The following is a 23,806-nucleotide window of genomic DNA, read 5'->3' as shown; positions in this document are numbered from 1 at the left end:
AGTTCCTGCCAGACGTTTCCCTTTTGGACCAATGGAGATCTCCTCCTTTGTTACCCCATGATTGACGGAGGAGAAAGATTCCACTTCTCTAAGTCCAACTTGGTTCTGTCTTAGAAAATTCAGTTCATAGGAGCCTGGAGAGAAAGCATTTCCTCCTGTTGAACAAGTTGCATTGCTGATGGGTCTAGTATGGTCTTTTCTATAGCAAGACCGAGCATCAACAAGGTCAATTCTGATTCTTCTCTGACAGGATTTTGGCATGTATGTGATTCCTTTGCCTTATATGCACATATGGGGGTCTTCAGTGGGCCTTCCAAAGTCAGTGAGATCAACTTTATCAACCGTTATCCCACCAAATCTCTCTCGAGATGAGAGCATCCCTTCAGTGGTGGTTGAACCCAGAAGTTCTAAAGAGAGATCTTTCACTACACATCCCAGTGCATCAATCAAGTGACTGTCTACCAGCACCTACACTAAGGGGTGAGGAGTGTAAACTGGTGCAGTGTGGTCCCAAGAGTCATAGTCCTCTGCAAATCAATCTTCTGGAGCTGTGAGCCATCCACCTTGCTCTAAGGACTTTCTCTCATCTTCTCTTGAGCAAGAGAATCTTGATTCAGGCAGATGGCCATGTTCTCCATAAACAAGCAGGATGACAAAAGCTCATACACCCTCTGCCAGGGAGACCTTCCAAATCTAGTTATGGGCCACTGTCTTCAAGTGACCTACCTTCCAAAATATGTTGGCAGACTGCCTCAGCGGAGTACTGCTGCCGCACAAGTGATTTGTGGATCAAGAGATTGCAGATGACTTGATCAATCACTGGGAATGAAAGTGATTGACCTGTTCACCTCAGAGGATAACAGGAAAGTTACCGTAATTCTGCTCCATTAATCTGAGCAACTACAGATCAGCTACCAATGCTTTCTTGCTAGGTTGAAGCATTGGTCTAATCTGTACATACCCACCAATTCCTCTCATTGCCAGGACTATCCAGAAAGCTATTCAGAACAAGGCAAAGTTAATTCTTATAGCGCCGACCTGGCCATGGCAAGTATGGTATCCATATCTCATCTGTCTGTCAATTCAATTTCCAATTCCATTGGGGATGCCTCTGTCATCATACAGAAGGACAGCAGGCTCTGCCATCTCGGGCCCTCACTGAGTGGATATTGAATGCACAGTAGTCTCCACCTTATTCTTTCCAAATGAGGTGAAAAAAGTACTGATTTTTGAAAGATCATACAGTATAAGAACATAAGAAATTGCCATGCTGGGTTAGACCAAGGGTCCTTCAAGCCCAGCATCCTGTTTCTAGCAGAGGCCAAACCAGGCCACAAGAACCCGGCAATTACCCAAACACCAAGAACATCCCATGCTACTAATGCAATTAATAGCATTGGCCATTCCCTAAGTAAACTTGATTAATAGCAGTTAATGGACTTCTCCTCCAAGAACTTATCCAAACCTGGTGTGGGAACCATCCATTCTTCCTCTCATCCTCAGGCCTTAGCATCTCTTCAAGCAACAGCAGGCGGAAGAGGCTCCAACCTCTCTCCACTTTTTGGTATTATGAAAGGTTTGGGGAATTCCAAACTGGTTAGTAAACCTCCAGTACTGTGAAACCTCAATATATTCCTAGAGAGTTAGATTAGAACACTTGATGTAGTGTACTTGGATTTCAGCAAGGCCTTTGATACCGTTTCACATTGATGACTTATAAACAAACCAAGTGCTCTTGACATGGGCACTAACGTGATTAATAATTGGAAACTTGTTGAGTCAAAGGTGATAAAGGGTAATGGTAAACAGAGTTCACTCTGAGGAGAGGAGTGTTGCCAGTGTTGTACTGCAGAGATTGATCCTTAGTCGTTCAACAGCTTTTCATAAGCTATATTGCAGAAGGGCTATTGGGAAAACATGTATCTTTTTGCAGATAATACCAAATTCTGCAACAGGGTAACAGCCTGAAGGAATGAACTAGAGTCTAGCAGCTAAGATTTAATGCTAAAAATTGTGGGCCATGCATTTGGTTCGCACAACCAAGGGAGCAGTACAGTATAGGCAGTGAAATCTAGGGCTGATATCAGGAGCATGCTTGGAGCATAGAAAGATGAATATTTATTTATTTATTTAAAGTCTTTTCTAAACCGTCGCTAAGTTATATACCATCACATGGTTTACATGTAGGCACATAAAATAAGGTAGGAGAAAGCGTACTATAGTACATTCTAAGGGGTGCCAAAAAGGTTTGGTTACATTAAATCATAAAAAGACTCAATTGTTTAGTGATGGAGGTCCTAACCAAGTGTACCTGTAAGGTACTATTCACAGGTAAAAATCGCATTCTCTGTGTTTTACTATTAAGTTAGTTGTGTAATAAACTTGTTAAAACATTATAATGCACATTTTGAGAATAGTGCTGTGTGCTGGTGCTCTTCTGCCTGTTCCTGTATATTTTCTATTCTCCGGTCTCTTTATAAAAGGCTTGTTTAGAAAGCTATGTCTAAACTTTTCTTAAAGGTTTTGAGGTCTCTTTGTAATCTGATCTCCAAAGGCATTGTGTTCCATAGTGTGAGGCCTGCTAAAGACAAGGCCCTTTCTCTTACCTGGGTTAGCCTTGCTGTCTTGACTGAGGGAATGCTTAAGAGAGCTTTGTTTGCTGAACGAAGGTTTCCGTGAGGGACGCGTACCCGTAGTGCAGTGTTTAGCCAGTCCGCTTTCTCATCATGTATTAGTTTATGTATGGTACATAGGGCTTTGTATTTTATTCTTTGTTCTATGAGTAGCCAGTGTAATTTTGCTAGAGTTTCAGTTATATAGTCCCTCCTTTTTCCAGTTAGTATTCTAGCTGCTGTGTTTTGTAGTATTTGAAGTGCCAGTAAGAAAAAGAAGGTGATATTGCCTCTATATATGTGTCTGATGAGACATTTGTAGAATTCTGGAGACCATTCAAAACAATATAAATTGGATGGAGTCTGTCCAGAGGGCAGCTTTTAAAATGATCAGTGGTCTTCATCATAAAGCATATGGGGACAAAGATCCAAACATGCATACCTTGGAGGAAAAGGGAAGATATAAGAGAGACATTTAAATATTTCCAAAGAATAAATGCTCTGGACATGGGCCCCTTTCAACAGATTGGAGGCTCTAGAAAGAGATGTAAAAGGTGGGTAGACTCATGAGTAATCTAAGGAAATATTTCTTTTCAGAAAGAGTGGCAGATGTATGGAACAGCCTTCATGGGAAGGTAATGGAAGTAAGGACAGTATCAGAATTCAATAAAAACTTGAGATGGAGAATCTCCAAGGGAGAGGAAGAGACTATAAAGCTGAGCAGGAGATATAGCTGGGCCAACTACAATGAGCCATATGGTTTTTGTCTGCCATCATTTTCTCTGTTTCAATGGGTGTGTGGTCGCTTGGGAGCGGCCACGGGTTGGGAAGCAAGCCAGGTGTACAAATGAGGCCAAAGTCTGGCTGGTTCCACACAAACAAAATGCTTTATTTACAGGCAAAAATAAAGACAGTGCAAAGGCTGCTTACCTCAGCAGTCCCTTGGTTAACAAAAACAGTCAAATATAAGTTGAACTGGTATAGGCTGACTTCTGGCCTTCTCCCTGGGCCCTCTTCCATCCTTCTGGGTCCTGCCTTCTTATGCTAGGCTGAAGGGATCTTCCCTGGGCCCAGAATCCCTTGTGGGGTTGGGACTAAGGAGGAGTGGGCCAGATAGCTGTGGCTGAGGGAGTTTCTTACATACTCTTTCCCACACCCTCCCACTCAGCTCAGGCTTACTAGGCTGAGTGTTTGCCTGAACTAGGGACACCTCTCTAGACAGGAAATCTGCATTGGTGTTTTTCCCTTCCTGTCCTCAATAGGATCTTATAGTTGAAGGGCTGCAGAGCCAGGAACCACCTGCAGCCCTTCCCCGTGATGGCGAAGAGGAGGATCAGAGCAGCAAGGCTGTCGCGGGATCCCATCCCCACAATAGCGAAGGGAAGAGTCAGAGAAGAAAGGCCATCACAGGATCCAAACCTCACAACGGTGAAGAGGAGGGCCGGAGCAGGAAGGCTGTTGTGGGATTCTATCCCTGCAGCAGCGGAAATTGGAGTTTGGCTGTGCCCAATGAAAAGACCCCGTGTGTGTGTAGGTGAGAATGGGAGCTTGAATGTGTGTGTTTGGGTGAGAATGGGAGCCTGGGTGTGCATCTGTATGTGTGAGAATGGGAGCTGGGGGGGGGGGGGGGCGGGATTTGAGAGAGTGAGAGCTGCTTGTTGTGGTTGATTGTGAGAAGTGAGAGCTTGTGTGTATGTGTGTGTGTATGGTAGAGCATATTAGAATGAGAACTTGTGTGTAGAGAATGTAAGAGAGAGCTTGTGTGTGTGTGTGGGGGGGGAGAGTATATAAGAGTGAGAGCTTGTGTTTGTGGTAGAGCATGTGAGAATGAGAGCTTGCGTGTGTATGGTAGAGTATGTTAGATTGAAAGCTTGTGTGTGTGAGGGAATCTGTGAGAGAAAGCTTGAGCTTGTGTGTGTGAGGGAGGAAGGGAAGAAGTCAGTAGGAGAAGAAACAGAACGAGATCTGATCTTTATATTTTTCTAATAAATTGTTCCCAGTCGCTTTTGCCTACTTTTCCCTTGTTGATCATTTCTTAATTCCTTTTTAGGGTCTCTCTTCTCATTCTGTTTCTTCTCCTACTGACTTCTTCCCTTCCTCCTTGGAAGCAATTGGAATATGCCATCTTTGGGAATATACATTTCTTATATTTTTGTATTTTGCTCTTTCTTCGGTATTTCACTGTTCAGTCTGGTTTCTCAGGCTTTCTATTTCAGTTTTGTCTGCATGTTTCTGTTTCTAATTTGTAGTCTCTTATTTCTATATTAGGTAAGGGTTGGTCTCTGTTTTGCCTGTGTGTGACTGATATGCAGTATTTCTACTAGTGTGTAGTTTCTCTTTAGTAGTTCAGCTTGTTCTGTTATTCCCGTAGGTGATGTATTAATGTTCTAGGGCCTGGTGTAGTATTTGCATTACTGCTTTTTCATAAGGTTACTGTATTTGATAACGCAAGTCAGTACTGTGACTGTATGGTTGTTATGAACTGTGCTGCCCGCGGGTTTCCCTGCGAGCAGACTCACTTACCACTTTGCTGTTCTTCACCCGACGCGGCAGGACGCCGCCGTCGGGCCTCCTGTGCGGCTGGAGCCGCGGTCTCGCCTGCCCCTCGCGGCCCAGAGGCCGCCCCGGATCATCTTCTCCTCGGTCGGAGCCGCGGCCTTCCTGCCTCTCCCCGCGGGGCAGGGACTGCCCCTGACTCCATTACCATCTTCGCTGCGCTAGGCCGGAAGCCCCGGTTCTATCCGGTGGCTGGAGCCGCCCCTGGGGCTCCCCGCAGCGGCTGGAGCCGCTGCCGACATCAGGGCCTGCTCCTCAGGCCCAGCCTGAGTCTACGCGATGACGCTGTGCAGGCTGCTGTCCACGGTCCTGCACAGCCCTGCTTCTGCTGTTCCTTAGGCGCCGGCGCGCACCTCTTCACTAGATTTAAAGGGCCAGGCACAGGAAGTGTGCTGGCCCCACCTAGGGAGTGGACTTCCTCTCTTAGCCCTATAAAAGGGCTGTCTTCTCAGTCTGTCGTGGCTTTGCAGTGGAGTGTCATCCCTCTGGAGGCTCCTGCCTGCCAGAGCCTTGTAAGGTCTTCTGTTCTTCGTGGAGCTCCTCGTCTCGTCTGCCTTCTACCACGTCTTCGTGTCTTGATGTCTTGCCTGAGGTCCCGGTCCATGTCCTGAGGTCTCGTCATGATCTTCCACCTCCTGATGTGCCTGCCTTCCAGGATGTTCTTCCCTGCATCTTCGTCTGGTGCTCCTGAGACTTCTGTTCCTGTAGAGCTGTGGTTCTCGGATGGTGTGTGCCCGAGAATGGAGCGGTCTGCAGGTGGGATTGGTCCCTGTGCTCCGGAGCCTCCGTTCCCGCCAGCCATAGATGGAGCTTCAGGTGACATCGATTCCGTCATTGGAGTTTCTCCTTGCCTGGGTCTTCCCTGCACTCGTTCCGCTCTCCTCGTGGTCCGTGACCAGCCTCCAAGGGCTGTGTAGGGCGCGTAGTGGGACAGGGTGGTCCATGACTCAGTCCCGGGGGTGGCCTGAGTAGGGCACCCCGAGAGACAGTGCAAATGTCCTTCCTCCCAGCTGTTGTCAAGTTCCAAGTATCTTCGTCCGTGATGCTGTCGCATCAACCAAGTGTCTTCATCCGTGATGCCGTCGCATCAACCAAGTGTCTTCATCTGCGATGCTGTCGCATCGACCATAGACCTGTCTACGTGTCAAGGTCCGTCTGCCCTCTACCTCAGGCCAGGCCTGCTGCTCCATGCTGTTCCTCGCAGCAGGTCCGAAAGGGCTCGGAATGGTCGGAGGACCATTCATCTTCCAACATCCTTGGGTGTTGGCCTTGGGAGCTTGCAGGCCTGGCAGAGGGTCAGCCCGTCAGCCACGCTGGGACACGCCGTCAACCCTCGGCCCGGCCCTGAAGGTCTGGGTTCGGTCCAAGGGCACACTAAACACCCCTGTTCTCAACAATGGTATGGCAAGGTTCTAGATATCTCTTTTTTTGCAGGAGTTTGTTACATCACAAAATGTTGAGCAGTGGAGGGATTTTTTTTTTTTTTTTTTTGTGATTTTTTTTTTTAAATTTATAAATTTTTATTGGCATACAACTTTAACAACATGTTGATTATCCACGTCAAGGCCTCCCCTGCTTCACTGACCACTGGACCTTTTCTGGTGCTTTCTTCACAAGAGTTTGTGAGTGTGTTGCGTTCGTGCCTATTCTCGCCCTCTCTACCTTATGGCGACTCCCTTCGGGTCTGACGGACAGATGCTGCCGCAGCTTCTTCTCGCAATTTGTTTCCTGGAATCCCCGGGCTGGCCTGACGCCAAGGATCTGCCATGTTCCTGATGACGTAAGGGCGCGTGCGCGCGCTCCAGTCTTTGTACCAGCAAGGGCGCGAACCTCGGGGGCGTCCCCCCGTAGTGACGTCATCCATTTTAATTTAAAAGGTCTTTGTTTGCTAACGAGTTAGCAAGGAACTCCAACGGGACTTGCTTCGGCAGTCCACGCTACTTGCAACTACGATCCGAGTCAGCAAGGGGAAACCTTTCTCCACTGCTCGGCCTTTTCAAACTTACCAGGAGTACCCGCTCCTCGGGGGCTCCACTCTCCCTCTTCTTGATTTCAGATTGCTGAACGGGATCCGGTACTTGCTCCTCAAGGGCCTACATTCCCGAAGACTCAGAAGACTCCTATTGCCTGGAGGCGATCGCAGATGTGAACACAGTGAGTCCTATTACAGACAGGAACCGGTACTCGCTCCACGAGGGCCCATGTTCCTAATCCCTAAGACTCCCTTCAGTCTAAGAAGTTATCGCAGGTACGGAGATCGTGAGTTACCATTGCTGATTGCAGACAGGAACCGGTACTCGCTCTACAAGGGCCTATGTTCCTAAATCTCTCCTAGCCTCTCTTCTATTCCAGAAGCTATCCCATACACAGTTATTGTGAGTTCTATTTCAGACTGTCTATTGGAACCAGTACTCGCCTGCAGCTCCTGTTCCTGAATACTGAAGACTCTTTGTTGAATAGAAAGACATTACAGATATCTACAAGTGTGAGTGTATCATCTACCACTGTTTATGGCTAGCATACCCTGTCTACTCACTACCTATAGTCTCTCCTTACAGCTCAGCAACTCAGAGATCGTAGTTCCAGTATCAGAGGGACTGTCAGCACACCCACTGCCGCTTAGGGCATTCTAGGCCATCTAGGATTTGTTCTAGCAGAACCGCGTTGGCTACCTCCACCCTGGTCTTCCCTTCCGGGCACAGCCACTTCCAGGCTGCATCCTTAAGTCTGTGGAAAAGGTTCTGCGGGTTTTCCTCTGGTTGAAGAACTCCTTGCTATCGACAGGCTTCTAGAGTAAGTCTCACCCTTTCTAAGATGGCTGTTTTGACTTTGGCATATGTAGCCCTTCCCTCCAGATTGGCGATTTGAAAGGGCAGCTTGACTACTTCCTGTAAGGAGGTTTCCCAGATAGGTAGTCCATCTATCTTCCGGCCATCCTGCCAAACAAGCAGTCCGTTCAAAGTTTTTCAGGACACATTTGGGGGTCTTCTCCTGGGGCCATCTTAAGTACTACTGATGACAAGAGAGTGCACAGCCTGTGCCACCTGGGTTAGCACCATGTTGTTGTTTTTTTGCAGAGCTTGCTCTCGCAGTGCCTGCTGCCTGCAAGTTTGATTTTGTACGGCAGTCTGCAGTTGTGATTGCCCTGTATTGAGGAGCTGTATTACCAGCTCCATCTTCATGTCACACTGCACAAGCAGTGAAGCTGGGTGGCTCTCCGGGGGAAGAAGAGAAGACAAAACAACAACAACAACAAAAAAAACCTTTCTGGCCTGTCCGGCCCTTACTGACTTTTACTTCCCTTTCTGCCTCAGGCGGGGCTAACCCCTTTGGCCTGCTCTACTGGAGTCCCAAGCTGTCCCTACAGCCAGGCCCCAGGAAAAAAAAAATCTATATGTTGGGGGGGGGGTTTCCCCTTCTTCTGTGCAGTGGGATTCTGACTGCTTCCTGCTTTAGCTCAGTTGATCCCACTGTTATCCCCATATGTGAGTGGGTAACTCATTCACGAGTGGCCATGGGTTGGAAAACAGTCAAGAGTACAAATGAGGCCAAACCTTGGTTACAAACAAAAGGCCGCTTACCTCAGTGGTCACTTGGTCAACAAAACAGTCAACAAAGGTAGATCTGCCTTTTCTACCCCTCTGGGCCCTGCCTTCTTATGCTAGACTGAAGGGATCCTCCCTGCTCCCAGAATCCCTTGAGGGGTTGGGACTTAAGGAGGACAGGGCCAGATAGTTGTGGCCGGCCCTTTAAGGTACTCTCAGGAAGTTTTATATACTTCCTCACAGAGTGGTGAAGATGTATTTAGTGTTAATAACTCTGTTTTGTTGGGATTGAGCTTGTTTATCAGATGTGGCCCATTTCCATATCTCTGCAAGATGGTTGTTTAATTTTTTGCACAGTTATGTTTCTTGTCAGTTCCTAGTGCCATAAAGACTTGAATTTAATTGGAGTAGATTAAACATTGGAGCCCGGATTCCTAATTACTTCATAGTGGCCTGAGAGAGAGAGATTGAAAGGGGTTGATGAGAAGGACTAATCCTTGTGGAACACTGCAGGGCAGAGGTTTGACAGGAGAAGGAGCTGCACACAATGACGTGCTATGTTCTTCCTTTTTTTTAAGGCCTTAATACCAATGCCTGATGTCTTATTTATTATGACATAATGGTCAATGGCGTCAAAGGTGGGGGAAAATTTAAGTAGGATCAAGGTGCAGGACTTTCCTACATCAGAGGCCCTCTTTTGTGTCAGATCAATGTGCTTGAATCTAACTTCTGCTTCAAGGATGAACAACTAAAGAGGCCTAATAGCAAGGACGAGAGCCATAGTGCTGCTCGGGTCAGGTTTCCAGGCTATCCACCATTTCTATGCATGAGAATAAAGGTCATTTTCTAACAAAACAAAAATTGTGGCAGTCTCCACCCCTTCCCCTTTTTCCCCAATGGGGAAAAGAAAGCAAGTTCAATAAAGTTCCAGGTTGGCGACCTGGCATGACCTGGTGGAAAATTACCACCCATGAGACACATTTGCATGCATTTGGGATAATTTGCTCATCTTGGTTCTCCCAAAAACCACATGGGTGTGCTCAATTTTCACATTCAAATTTTTGTTTTATTACTATTTTTCTTTTGTGTAACCACTTCCCTAACCTTGGCTCAGGCATCTTTATTTGATTTTAGAACAAGCCTTGCCCTGGAATTGGAATAGAGCGATACAACAAGAGAATATCCAGCCAATCAGAGGCAAGTGATGTCACCTACAGCCCGATACTGTAAAACCACGGGAGAGCGGACGAACGCCCGCTCTCCCGGCGCACGCAACGGCCCTTCGCCGGTGCGAGCTATCCAGTATGCAAATTAGGCGACGCGGTGCAAACGAGGGAAAGGAGGCGGTAGGGACACTAGCGCGTCCCTAGCGCCTCCTTTTGGCCTGGAGCGGCGGCTGTCAGCGGGTTTGACAGCCGACGCTCAATTTTGCCGGCGTCGGTTCTCGAGCCCACTGACAATCACGGGCTCGGAAACCGGACGCCGGCAAAATTGAGCGTCCGGTTTTCGGCCCGACAGCCGCGGGCCGAATTCAAATTTTTTTATTTTTATTTTTTTTACTTTTTTTTACTTTTGGGGACCTCCGACTTAATATCGCTATGATATTAAGTCGGAGGGTGCACAGAAAAGCAGTTTTTACTGCTTTTCTGTGCACTTTCCTGGCGCCGGAAGAAATTAGCGCCGACCTTTGGGTCGGCGCTAATTTCTTAGAGTAAAATGTGCGGCTTGGCTGCACATTTTACTTACTGGATCCCGCGCGCATACCTAATAGGGCCATCAACATGCATTTGCATGTTGAGGGCGCTATTAGGTGCCGCGGGTGGGCCGCGTGTTTTCCTCCCCTTACTGAATAAGGGGTAAGGGAAAACACGCGTCCAGAGCAGGCTGACAGTGCGCTCCGACGGAGCACACTTTACTGTATCGACCTGCTAGTTAGCTGCCTCTACAGTACTGGTCCATCCTAACATCACCAGGGTGCTGTGAAAGTTAGTACCACTGTTCTTACTTAGGAGTTTCATATGTTGCCTGTTTTTTGTTTTTTTTAACAACTGCAGATATATTGAGTTGGTGCATTGGGTTACTCACCCTCTTGACAATAATAATAATAGCACTGTGGCCAGGACTGTGAGCAGAACAGAAATTTAGTAAGGGGCTAGAGAGAATGTGGGTGCAGGAAAAACTCCAGCCCTGGTCAAATTGTTTTCTCTATTAAAGCATGTGGTTGAAAAAAAAGTTAGCCCAGAATAATCACAAATAATTGTGACCTCTGCCCAGAATGGCAAATTTGCACACGTTTCTTGCAGGTGAGCATATGTTTATGTGCATAAAACTTGCTTCAGAACATTGGCCTTTATGTGGGTAAATGCATGCATGCAGTGTAACAATGCAATACTTGTTACGTTTGGTTGGCCGTGGGCAGGCCCCGTGACCGGCCGCATTTACCCCGTGCATACCACGGCCCCAGACGCTGCCACAGTGCCACATGACAGGGACACCACCAGGACACTGCTTCCCCTCCTTTCTGCGCACAACCATGCAGACCTTAAAGGCCCCGTGGCGAGAGAGCTGCTTCATGGCTCCTAGTGGCAACCTCACCCTGCACGCTATTTAAGGCCCAGCCATTCTGCTCTTTCTTACCTCAGCAATGGGTATTAGGCCTTGCTGTGCATGTTGCCTAGCATTCCTGTGCCTCATCCTGCCTTGTTTTCCAGCCTTTCCTCATCCAGCCCACCTTGTCCAACCTCGCCTTATCTTATATGTCTTGTCCAGTGTCTTCAGTGTGTCTTCATCAACCCTTGGCCTGATTCTCCAGATCTTGACCTCTTGCTTGGACCTGACCACAATTGCCTGCCACCTGGACCTGCACATGATTGCCTGCTGCCTGGATCTGAGCCCTTGCCTGAACCTGACCACCCTTGCTAACTGCCTGCCTCGGCCTGTGTCTGACTTTGTTAGTCTGCTGCCTGCCCTGACCCAGTGTGCATCTGGATTTGAATTATCTTCACTGCCCTAGGGCCCCACCTAAGCCATGCTGGCTGCCAGAACCCAAGGGTTTAACCTGTGAGGGAGGCGGCTGGTAAAGGTGAAGCTCCAGGCTGTCCTGCTACAGGGCACGTTTGCCAGCTGCCGGCGTAAACTTCATGGGTTCGCCCTGGAGGCTGCGTCAACTCCGCCACAGCACAAAGGGCTCACCCCCCCGCTAACCTTCATCGTACTTTTACCTGCAGCGAAAAGTGGGCATGCTCTCTATCCCTGGCTGAGAAGAGGGGCCATCCCAGAGTAGGAGAGCGACTCTTCTTGTGCGTATGCCTTTTTCTCCCATCATGCTTGTTGGGCCCTTACACTAGTAAGAAAAAAAATAATAGTAAAGAGGGATGGGAAGGGAAGGGTGGGGACAAGCTTGATTGGACAGTAGAGGTTTTGTGGGCTCTTGTCGAGTCTCAGCCTTGCCTGTTTTCTTTTCCTCCATTTGCCTTTGTGTATCAGCATAGTTCACAAAAGGAAGGGTAGGGTTCAGTCGTACCCTCCTGGCCCTTCATTGCCGGTTAAAAGGCCAATAGACTACCGCCCAACATCTGTGCCAGGGATCTGCTGAGGTGCATGAGGAGATGAAGGCAATGTTCTCTTCTAGCTATGGGGTTTCTTTCAGGAGGTTTGGACTTCACTGCTGCTAGCAGATTTTCTTCTAAATCAGTGATGCAGTTGCTTCTCCGAACTCTTGAGAGTTCTTGGCTGGAGTGAGACAATGGAAGACGGTGCTGGGAGCAGACTGCAGGCGGCAGAAGTCTTGGAGAGGGCCTGCGGGTCAGTTCCTGTGCTCCCAAGTGTGGATGGCCTGAAAGAATGGCAGACACACGAGACAGTAATTTGGAGGATCTTGGTACGATTTTACTTCGAGTTGAGAGTACCGTGGCAGGTTCTGTGTAAATGTTTTGGTGGATGCCGCTTTGGAATCAGAAGATCATGACTTGTAGCTAGAAGAACATTTTCTTCAGTTAAGACAATATTTTGCTGATATTTCCTGACTTCAAAAATAGCTTTAATTAAGGAAAATATATCCCTCAGGAATAAACTGGAGATCCTTGAAAATACTTCTAGGTGTAAAAATCTACGTTTTACACATTTTCCTAGAGCTAGAATGAAGTATTTTCTCAAGGTTTTAAAAAGATGATGAAGTATTTTCTTGAGGTTTTAAAAATTTCTCCTGTCAGGCCGATACAGTAAGGTGCGGTAGAAAGAGGTGCGTTAGTGCCGGGCGCACCCGCGTTTGCCGCACGCAGTCTGAATCACATACCGCTCGATACTGTATTTAAATGGCATGCAAATGCAAGCTGCGACCAACGCGCGTCCATGAAGCGCAATCCATTTTACTGTATAGGTGCTATACAGCGCCTATACAGTATCCTGGGTGCGCTGGTACCTGTCATTTCAAATGACATTTGAAATGACAGGTACCAGGAAGTGGATCCCAACTTTAAGCAAAAGAAAACCTAAAATTCAATGCACCGGGAAAGCCACTCTTCAGATCGCGACTAATCCCATCGCCCAGCCCCCGCTCACCTGCCCTGGCCGTGTCCATGGGTGCCGGTCTCCGGGGCAGCCCCAGTCCTCTCTCCCATCCTCCCGGGGGGGCAGCCGGCGGTGAGAGCGAGAGCAGCCCGGGGCGGATCGCGAGGTGGCTTCCAGCAGCCCTCGCCGGCGATGGTGAATGGGCGCACGCCGTGACCTCTGACGTCCAGCCGGGCGCTCAGGTCACAGCGTGCGTTCATGCACCCTCGCCAGCGGGGGCTGCTGGAAGCCACCTCGCGATCCGCCCCGGGCTGCTCTCGCTCTCACCGCCGGCTGCTCCCGGGAGGAGGGGAGAGAGGACTGGGGCTGCCTGGGAGACCGGCACCCATGGATGCGGCCAGGGCAGGTGAGCGGGGGCCGGGGGATGGGATTAGTCATGATCTGAAGAGTGGCTTTCCCGGCGCGTTGGATTTTAGGTTGGGCAGGCAAGAGTTTAGGTTTATGCTTGGAAACAACAGGTCCTTCCTTCCTGCTCCGGAGCTGTCAGCGAGCCCGCATGGGAGACCGGCACCATGGACACGACCAGGGCAGGTGAGCGGGGGCTGGGGGAATGTTTGCCCGATCCTGGCTCTTGTCCTGGGGGGTGAGGGGGGTCGTTTGCCCGTGAAATTTTGTCTCTCTGACGCTCCACACTAATGCAGGGGTAAGGGTAGGCAGTAAATTAGCAGGTTAAACATGCGGCTAAACTGCAGGTTAAAAAAGCAATAATCAGGGCACACGTTACTGTATGGGGGGGAATAGCTAATCCGATCGTTTACATATCATATACATGCCGCAAGCGGAAAGGGTTACCCGTTGATTTAAAGAAGCAGTAAGGATGGGTTAAAAGGGATAGTGAATCGCGGGTTGGACTAACGCGGCCAAATTGTGAGTAGAAAGCGGGTTAGAAGCAGGGTAACCGCGGCCGCACTTTACTGTATCGGCCTGAGTATAACTCTTCTATCTGAGGTATATTCTGCTCCATTCTTGAGGCATCTGGTAAAACAGCAGGAAGGAGCGATGGGAGGGTCTTATTCTAGCAGATAGCTTAGAAAACTTCAGAGGAAGAATCAATGACATTGATTGCCTCATTTGCTTTAGATCTGGACAGAGACTTGGTATTAAGCTTTTTGGGTTTTTTAAGCATTGGTCCTCTCTCTTGGGGCATACAGTGAATACATTTCCTGATCTTTCTTAGCCTACTCAGGCTACTAGGAAATGCTTCTTGGCGCTTCAGTTGTAGGTATTGATTATTGGTGCATCTTTTTTGTTAAATGTCCCCGTTAAGCGTATTGGTGTGTCTCAGGTGAATAAACACGTGTTCTATAATGCTGAGCATTTGAAAAAATTTCTAAGCGATAAAATTACTGCACTCCACTTTGTTGTGGACTGTGTATAAAGGAGCCTAATTATAAATACGAATTACTCCTTAACCTATTATTCTTTATTATTATTTTTCCCTAATGTCATGAAATAGGGAATATGAACTGACATTTATATCTGGATACATATTAATAAATTGCAGAAATAAAAAGGACAAGTTTCTGGAGGAGAAGGTCCACAAATTGTTGTTAACCAGATGGACTTTGGAAAAGCCACTGCGATCAACAGCATGGAAGCTATCTGTCCGGTACTTGTGACCTGGATTGGCCATTGTTGGAAACAGCATACAGGCCTTGATATACCCTCGTTCAGATGATGTTATAAAATGAGGAATAGGGAAAGAAAATCAAGACAGTAAGGCCATTGTTTTAAAGAATCTCTCTAGTACTGATGCGCCAAATCTGCAAGGATGACTTTTCCGTGGAAAGAACTCCTGTATAGATTTGCCCGAAGGAAAGGAGTGACTTTGTCGAAGGACTGAGTTGTGATGTAACATCTGAGTCCGAAAAAAACTGTAAGTGCCCAGAAGAATGGAGTATTTCTGTAAGATCTCAAGCCCTGAAGCAGCAGTGACTTTGTAGCTAGCTGGAGGATTCCTGTAACAGTTCTTCTTTGAAGCAGCAGTAAGCACCGAAGGACGCTCGAGTTTTCTCCTCTTGCCTGCTTTGCAGACCTAAATGAATGAACTTTGCAAGTCTTGTTTCGTTGGGGGATTTTTTTTTATGAATGGGATCCGAGCCCTGAATGAAACGAGGCAGAAAAAAAAAAGGTCAATCCTTCCGATTGGCTGGCGGGTCTCGCGCCGCGCCTTCGCCTCCCCCAGCCTGCGCTCCGATTGGCGGGAGCGCGCGCGGGGTCTAGGCTTCATTCACACACAGTTAAAAAAAAAAAAATCTTATGAAACAAAAGGCGAAGGAAATTCGAGAGCATGAAAGGAAATTCAGCGGCGCTGCGTCTCCCCTGGGCAAACAAAACCGAGAAGAAAAACAAGTCCTTGCAAAATCAACAGTGGAAAACTGCGGCTGGCTTTGTGCGTGCATGATTTTCCTCCAAAGTGAAACAAATCCGAGCCAAAAAAAAAAAACCAACCCACCATCAGGAAATCAGCAACTACAGCATTCAGGTGAGACAGGATTGCCGTACGAAGGCCATTTATTATTAACCATAAGTTCTTTGCTCCATGCCTAGGTTTCAGTTTGCAAACTAGGAGTCTTTTTACTGAGCTTTTGGAGCGATTTTATTTATCCTTGCATGTAGGTCCAGAGGCACGTTGTAAGTTTCCAGCTAAGAAAATGGGGGAGGGGGTGGAGCAAAGCAAAAATACATTAAAAAAAAAAAAGCCTGCTTCGTTTGCTACTGTAAGCGCATAAGTTTCATTTACTGCAATCAACACTGCACTAACGTATGTCCAATTAGATTTAGGAACTCTAGATAATATACTTCCTTCACGAAAACAAAAATCGGCCGAAATACCAGACCTGGACGCAATGAGCAAACTTCTTGGCTCCCGTAAAGCTATGATCGGTGGAGTTGTTTTCTTTAAAAGTTATCTCCTCACTCCCCCGTTTATAAGAACTTCACATTACTGTACAGAGGGAAGTAGATTTTAAAAAAATGTATTGGCAGATCGCCACAGCAAGGTCTCCTGGGCTGGATCTTGTTCCATCTAATTACCCCCAGGCAAAGCTTGCGCTCTCTCTCGGCATTTTTTTGTGAATGGAGCTCATTATCCATGCATGGTTCTGCCTTCCATTCATGTTTTTCAGCCTCTGTCTTTCCTCTGCCATCCAGGCTTGCAGGGAAGGGAGGAAAGAAGAAAAATCCTGTCTCAAATGCCTATAAAAAGTTAACAAATGGATCACAGAAGGAAAGGCTATTTGGATCAGCAAGTCCCTTACACTTTAACAACTGTAAGTATTTAATTTTCTGCTTATTTCTTGCCTTCCTGACTCGGTTAGATTTCTGATTGCTAGTTTGAAGTTGGGCTCGGATGTCTCCACCCTCTCCTTTCTGAAACAAACCCCCGAAAAAAAGAATAAATACAAGTTACATATTAAATATGTAATGGACATATTCAAGTCGGTATCAGCATTTCTCCAGAGTCTGAAACAACCCCCCCCCCCAAAAAATGAATTTTTAATTGTCTGATGGCATCAGTCAGTCTCTCTGGAGGATTGCTTGTGAAGCTAGTATGTGTCCTCTCTAATAGAAACCTCAAGGAAATGGGAACCTCGACAGACCTTTGATGGCCCTCAGAAGCAAATTCATGGACACAGAACTGCCACCTCAGGAATCAGAAGGTAAAAAAAAAAAAATAGCACCTAGTATCCCCTGCTAGCAAATTACAGAACAATAAATCAGTTTCTGGTTCTAATGTTGCCTTTCCCCCAAAATCTGTAGTCATGTAAATACATCTTAATCAGAAGTGACTGCATTTGTCCGATCTTTCGCAGTCAAAACAGTTTAGCAGAAATTACTTTCCATTGCTTATTTTAAGTAATGAAAACTTTTTTTTTATTTTTTTCCAGATCTCTTCCAGGATTTAAGCCAGTTTCAGGAGACTTGGCTAACAGAAGGTGAGTCGTACTTTTTTTTTTTTTTTTTTTTTAAACATGCCTCTTTTTGTTCATTCTTCATTTAGTTTCCCTGATTGCAAACTTTAAATGTTTTTCTTTTCATCCCTGCCAACACTGGGTTTGTATAAGTGCAGGATTATGAATCATACTATTATGCTGGGTATTTGCTTACGAACGGATCTTGGCTTGTGGCCCGTTTTCCTAGTTTATAAAATATATATACATTTTTTTTTAATTGCAATGTCTACCTGCAGTTGTGCAGGGACTTTGGGTTAATGTGTTACTTCTCTATTGCTAGTTAGTGATTTCTTTTTTTTCTTGCAAACTAAAAATCTGGATGTAAATTTACCCACTGCTTTAATGAAAAAAAAAAAAGATTGGAAGTCTTTTTTTTTTTTTTTTTTTTTTTTTTTTTTTTTTTGCTTCTGAAATTTTTCTTTGTGCACTTAAACAGTATGCTTTTATGTTTGATTTATAAGATGTTTTTGCTCTGGACTTCTGTCTTTGAGAGGAAATTATCACAATCCCTCTGAGTCCAATTAGTGGAAACTCCAGTCTAGCTAATGGACTCTTATAGGTGTTCTATCAACAGTCGATGTTAATGGCTGTTACTGTGCAGCAAGAGTTAATCTGTGCTTGAACTTAATTACCTAAAAATGAAGGGACACCCTGGAGCATATACTCTCTCTAAATCCAGGCTGAGATCATGGCATCCTTGAAGGTTAGGGGTGCATTTTGTTTTTTTAACACTGCTTGGCATTGTTTTGAAATATACTGATTTCTTCAGTTGGGTGTTCAGTCACATTCAGAAACTAGATGGGGAATGGCCTAAAAAAAAATCATAAGATTTTATTCAGATAGGCTGGCTCTGTTCTTTTTAATTCAAGCAGAGAAAATAAAGTGGCTTTGCATTTCATAATTCAATAAGCAGGCTGCAGGCAATACCTTTTTATTGGATTAACAATATTTATTTAAAGTATTTATATCCCGCCTAAAATAAACAAGCAGTGCTAGGCAGGTTACAATGAACATCAAAACAAATAAAACTACAGACAACATTGGAAGGTACTGTCAGTACCTTTAACACCCTTCAGAACAATCTCTCTGCAGAAACAGATCTAAATGCCTCCTGAAACAATATCACTTTGTTGCCTCCAAATACCTTTTTATTGGATATTAAATTTATTACCTATAACTTATTGTTTGAGCTTTATATCTACCTATCTAACATGGCAAGCATACAGCTTTATTCAATAATTCAGGAATTTAAACTTAGCACTAATTAAGGGGGGGGGGTGGCGAGTAATCATTTACTTAGTTATGTACAAATGTAAAATATTGTTATTCTAACAAATTGCAGGCAGCATGCTTAAGATTGCCCTTCTTTACTTCCCTGTAATGATCAGATTGAGAAATGGATTTCTTTCTTCTGGAGAGCACAGCATTGTGGTGCAGGATGTCGTGGGCCCATTCTGGAGCTGCTTCTCCGATTTCCCTCATCCCTTACCCACTGCCCCAGGGACAGATTTACTGCTGCTGCTGTTATTGAGAGGGCTCACAGAACAGCTGCAGGGCTTATAAGTGGGGGATCAATCGGCTATCGTATTAGAAGAGACTGCAGAGAGGGAAGGGGATGATCTCTGTGTAATAACAGAGAAGTTATGGTTGGGGGGGGAAAATGCTTAGAGGATTGTACAGAGATTTATGTGTAGATGGACAGCCGGAGGAAATAGGCTGAAACTTTCATTGCTGATCAATGTTTTAAAATATAAGGGATTTCCCCCTTTTACAGTCCAGGTGAGAAGGATCTAGATGGAATATCCTGCTATTAGATTTAACCGTAAACATAGTAACGTTATGAATGACAGCAGATAAAGACAACAATGGTTCATCCAATCTGGCCAACAAGTATGCCATTGAATGGATACTCTTTTTTTTTGTTCTGCCTCTGGGAGAAATCTCAAAGTGGGTGGATGGGATCCTACTGCCTTTGCATCCTCGGTCTAATGGAGCAGTACAGGAGGAGCCGGAGGGCTGTTTTCTAAGCTAAAAGGTTCTTGACTCCAGCGGCCTTTGGCACCGCTCCTCTGATACCCACAGTTTTTGAAGCCTGGAGAGGAATCGGCTATTGCTGCCCTTGACACAGGGCTTGGGGGGGGGGGTGATCTGTGTGGAGCGGCAGTTGCCACCGCTTGGGGGGGGTGATCTGTGTGGAGCGGCAGTTGCCACCACGTGCAGCTGGCTGGACCATTTGGTCTTCTTTTGCCGACTATTACTATGTTACTATGATGCAGCGTTGTTTTGGAGAGGAACTTGAGCTGAAAATATTTTATAGAGGCAGGTTCAGCATCCCCCTGTGTACTCAAAATTATTATGCAAAGAAACAACATTTCTTAAGTCAGCTAGCAAAGTGGATACAGTTGGAAATCCTAAACAAACATTTAAACATACAAGCTTTATTTTTCCAGTACGCCAAGACATTATGCACCGTCAAACTGGCTTTTATTTTATGAGCCCTTGGAAAATCTAAACAAAATAAGTTTTAGAAACAAGATTTTGTAAAATCTAAAAGCACCTTTAAAAATGCATTCACTTAGAATGTCTTCATATTGTCTTTTAATTTGTTTTGAAAGGCTAATAGGGTTTTCTTTCTCTCTCTCTCTCCTCTTCTCCGCCTCCCCCCGCAAAAAAAAATATTCTTCCCTTGAATGTATAGAGAGAGACCTGGGCTCACTGTAAACTTGTTCAGCTTTATATGGGCTGGGGACAAGCCATGTAGTTTCCAGCAGAAACTCGGGTACCAGCTGCGAGAGCTCCGGTTGGGGATCTTGTAGGGCTGCAATGCAGGGACTCTAGCACTGAGCTAAAGAGCCTACTCCCATAGCTGAGCTTGTAGGAGATCCATGTGTCCAGTTGCTCCTGTGTGGTTTTTAAGGCATTTCCTGCCATATTCCATGGGCCAGGAATGTGGCGGCAGTAACCGGATTACACTATCTCCATCCAGCTACAGACACTCGCCGAGCACCCTCTCCACCAAGAATCAGAGCTGCAGATTTGTGAGGGAAGTCTCCATGTAAGCCACTGCCTGGAGGTGCCTGCACAATATCCCTTGAATACAGGATCGATGGGATGACTCTTTACATTTTTTTTTTTTTTTTTTTTTGTTATACAGTTGTTAAAAATAAAAGCCCAGTAGATGTTGAAGGCTGTATAGCATTACCTCGTCACATTTACTTATTATGTGGCCTTCCACCCTCAATTTACAGAATATCCTTTTACTCTGTACAGGAGCATATTCATCTGTCGTATAATAAAATTAATGAGAAATTGATTTGCTGTTTGTTTAAACAGTTTTTGAGGAGATTTTATTCCCCCATTCCTCCCAAAAAAAAAAAGTTTGAATCACCTTGTGGACCGAGGGGCACTAGAAAATTAGTGGCGTTTTGCTTTGTAAAATCTCTCTGCGTTAAATGTGGCTTGGGACTCGGGCTAAGGCATTGCACCTTTTTGTGATGAGTATCAGGATATCGCTAGAAAATCCTTCCCAAAAATCCAAACAGCTTGAGATGGATTTACAGCATTAAAATGTTTCGTGTCGCGTTTATATAGTGGGAGAAGACAGAGAAATTACAGATTTGGATTTGTAGCTGTTTGGGTGGGAGAGTGTTTGATTTTTCTTTTATTATAGAAACATAGAAACATAGAAATGACGGCAGAAGAAGACCAAATGGCCCATCCAGTCTGCCCAGCAAGCTTCCCTCTTTTCTTCTCCCATACTTATCTGTTTCTCTTAGCTCTTGGTTCTAATTCCCTTCCACCCCCGCCATTAATGTAGAGAGCGGTGGAGGAGCTGCATCCAAGTGAAATATCTAGCTTGATTAGTTAGGGGTAGTAACCGCCACAATAAGCAAGCTACACTTGCTTGGCATTGTTTGCTTGGATATCTTGACTACTCTTCTTGTGGATCTTTACGCCATCAACAGCTCAGTACCCCCAGTCTTCTTTGGTCCCAGAAATCTATTTTGATGTCTTTTTTGGCTGCTGAGACCCTAAAATAACACCGTTTATTTGACTTCAAACAGAAGAGAGTTGTAAAAACCCTTGGCTATCCACCTAGAAGAAACATCTGGGCAATGAAATAAACAGGCTTGTAAAAATAAAGCACATAAGTTTACCAAAAAAAGGGGCATTGCATTTAATTTTTGCCTAGAAATAAAAGGTCAACAAATGAGCTGTAGGCGAGGCCTTTTTGCTGGAGTGACTTAATGCACTTTGCATTGACCGACCTGAGAAGGAGGCAGAGCTGCGGAAAGCTCCTCGCAGCTGTATTCATTTAGCAGTCTCACCTATAGCTTGTTTGACCTTTTATTTCTAAGTATCCAAGTGGACTAAAACAAGCAGGCTCCCTGCCTTTAATTTCAATTATTTTAATCTTTCAAACTTGCTGTGGCTGTGCAAAGTTTCCACAATGTTTGGCTTTTCATTTTGACACAGCGTCTTTCCTACAAAGTGATCTGAATTGTTTTGATCACATTCTGCTAAAACAAAAGCAGCTCCCTGCACCCTGACATGCAGTGATGAGAATTTGCCCTTCGCTGGCAAAGGAAACATGAGGTGAATCCTCGGATGGGACTGAAGAGAAGAAAATAGCTGGTGAGGCGCAGAATAGAGTGGCCGATCCAGTCCTGGTTTTGCCCCATTGCATGTATGGAGTTGTAGTTTGGACCTTCCCTTAAGAAAATCAGAGCTATATATCCGGGAGAGACAGAGCCAGTGGTTTGTCAGCCGTTGCTGCCATTTTAAACTTTCCTTAATTCTACAGTTGGGGCATGTTTAAAGTTAGATGGTGTAGCAGATTTGGCAGTTTAACTTGTATCTGTTGTCCTTAGAGAGGTTTCCGTCTTCTGATTTAGTCATCCCCTCTCGGTTTGTGGACTGTATGGAGTTTAGTGCTTTTTTTTTTGCCTCCTGGGTGAATTTTTGTATTCAAAAAGCAGGTTATAAATCCAACTAAATCATGGTTAATTTTATGTATCTTTGCTAATCTTTCAGTTTTTCTTCCTTTTTTGGTTCTTTTAGGAACAGTGAATATTGTGAAGCTCAAAAATATAAAGAATTAAAAAAAAAATTCAGAAATCCCTGCATGCAACTGTGCAAAACTAGGACTGAATAAGCTTCTTCAGTTGACTGGGGGTGGTGAGGTGGCCACCTTGAGGCAAAGAAGTGCTGGTTTGGTTATTCTGGATGGAGTGGTATGGCAATTAAATGGAAAGGGGAGAGAGAGAGATTAGGTACCAGCTGTGTGTGTGCTGGAACATAGAGAAGACAAGGAAATAGAAGAGTGAACGAATAAAAGCAAGATCTGGAGATGTAATGCAGCTGTTACTCATTTGTCCAGCTGTTTGACTGTACAAACCAGCACACTGGCAATGCTAAACCAATATTTCCAATATACATCCTGTAGGCAAAGCAGAACATTGTTTCTATTTTTTTTTTAGCATGCCATTTAATACCATTAAAACTTCAGACTACGTGTGTCTAGCGCATAAATTAATTAGTTAAGAACACAAAAATTTGCCATAGTGGGTCAGACCGAGGGTCCATCATGCCCAGTATTCTGTTTCCAAGAGTGATCAATCAAGGTCACAAGTACCTGGCAGGATCCCAAGCAGTAAATAGATCCCATGCTGCTATCATGCACTGATAAATAATAATTATTCCCTAATGGCCTGATTTTAAATGCCTGGTTACGCGTGCGTTTTAAAAGGGGCCCAACCACACACATAACCCTTGTTATGCGCGCAAAAGCTAGGCCGAAGAAGAGGGGGCGGTCCAGGGGCAGGGCGGAGCTGGAGGTGGCTGGTACAGCGGCCATTTGCACAGTTCCTTCAACTTTCACGGTCGATCACCCAACAGCTTCCTCACCTGGTGTCCACTGATCATTAGCCGCGCACCGCATACTTTTTGCGATGGCATCGACTGGCTTTCGCCAGTGTCCCCGGATGATGTTCATCATGGACCCCCCACGAGGTCTGTGTCCTTTGCCTTGGGGCATCCCACAATTTCCACGGTTGTGACCTCTATCCCCAGATGACCTCTAAGAGCTGTCAGGCACGTCTAAGATTGGATCTGTCCTCAGCTTCGGGGACCTCCACCTCGCTCGGTAAGGAGATCCCAGTCTCTACCCCATTGAAGTTGCCCCCCCTCCCTCAACCGCTACAGGGACCCAAGTTAAGATCCGGGGACCAGCTGCGGTCTTTGTCATCCCGGTCGGGTTCCTCGCTGTTGCCATCGGTTCTGGGCAAAGACCAAGGTGACCATCGAGAGAGATCGAAGAAACATAGACATCGATCGTGGTCTACTAAACCAGACCATGGACAGGCGTCGGTATCTCCTATGAAGCGGTCTCTGTTAGAGGAAGCGATTCCCTCCAGTGCCTCCAGGCGGCCTCCACAAATACCAGTGGAGGGCTCATTGCGTACTCCAGGGGACGTCCTGATTCCGCCGTTTTATCCTTGGTTGCCTTTGAAGAGGAGTTAGAGAGGCACGTGTAGTTGGATCCGTCGGCGCTTTTACGGCCTCGAGG

The 23,806-nt window shown here is 45.8% G+C and overlaps 1 protein-coding gene across 4 annotated transcripts in view; it reads left to right on the top strand.

The window, feature by feature from the left end:
* Positions 1 to 15,521: 15,521 nt before the first annotated feature.
* The window catches only part of ETV4 (ETS variant 4), a 124,213-nt gene continuing 115,928 nt past the window's right edge, over positions 15,522 to 23,806 (top strand). For 2 of the 4 annotated variants that reach the window (XM_029573659.1, XM_029573655.1), the window contains exons 1-4: positions 15,522 to 15,767; positions 16,411 to 16,554; positions 16,854 to 16,944; positions 17,173 to 17,220. In XM_029573659.1, coding sequence (XP_029429519.1) covers positions 16,498 to 16,554; positions 16,854 to 16,944; positions 17,173 to 17,220 — 196 coding nt within the window. In that variant the 5' untranslated portion in view covers positions 15,522 to 15,767; positions 16,411 to 16,497. Of the gene's footprint in view, positions 15,768 to 15,821; positions 15,917 to 16,410; positions 16,555 to 16,853; positions 16,945 to 17,172; positions 17,221 to 23,806 lie in introns of those variants that run through there. The other 2 variants (XM_029573656.1, XM_029573658.1) reach the window with 2 other exon arrangements.

The sequence above is a fragment of the Rhinatrema bivittatum genome, chromosome 12 (assembly GCF_901001135.1).
Source record: "Rhinatrema bivittatum chromosome 12, aRhiBiv1.1, whole genome shotgun sequence".
NCBI classification, from domain to species: Eukaryota; Metazoa; Chordata; class Amphibia; order Gymnophiona; family Rhinatrematidae; genus Rhinatrema; species Rhinatrema bivittatum.
This window is presented reverse-complemented; position numbering and strand designations above follow the sequence as displayed.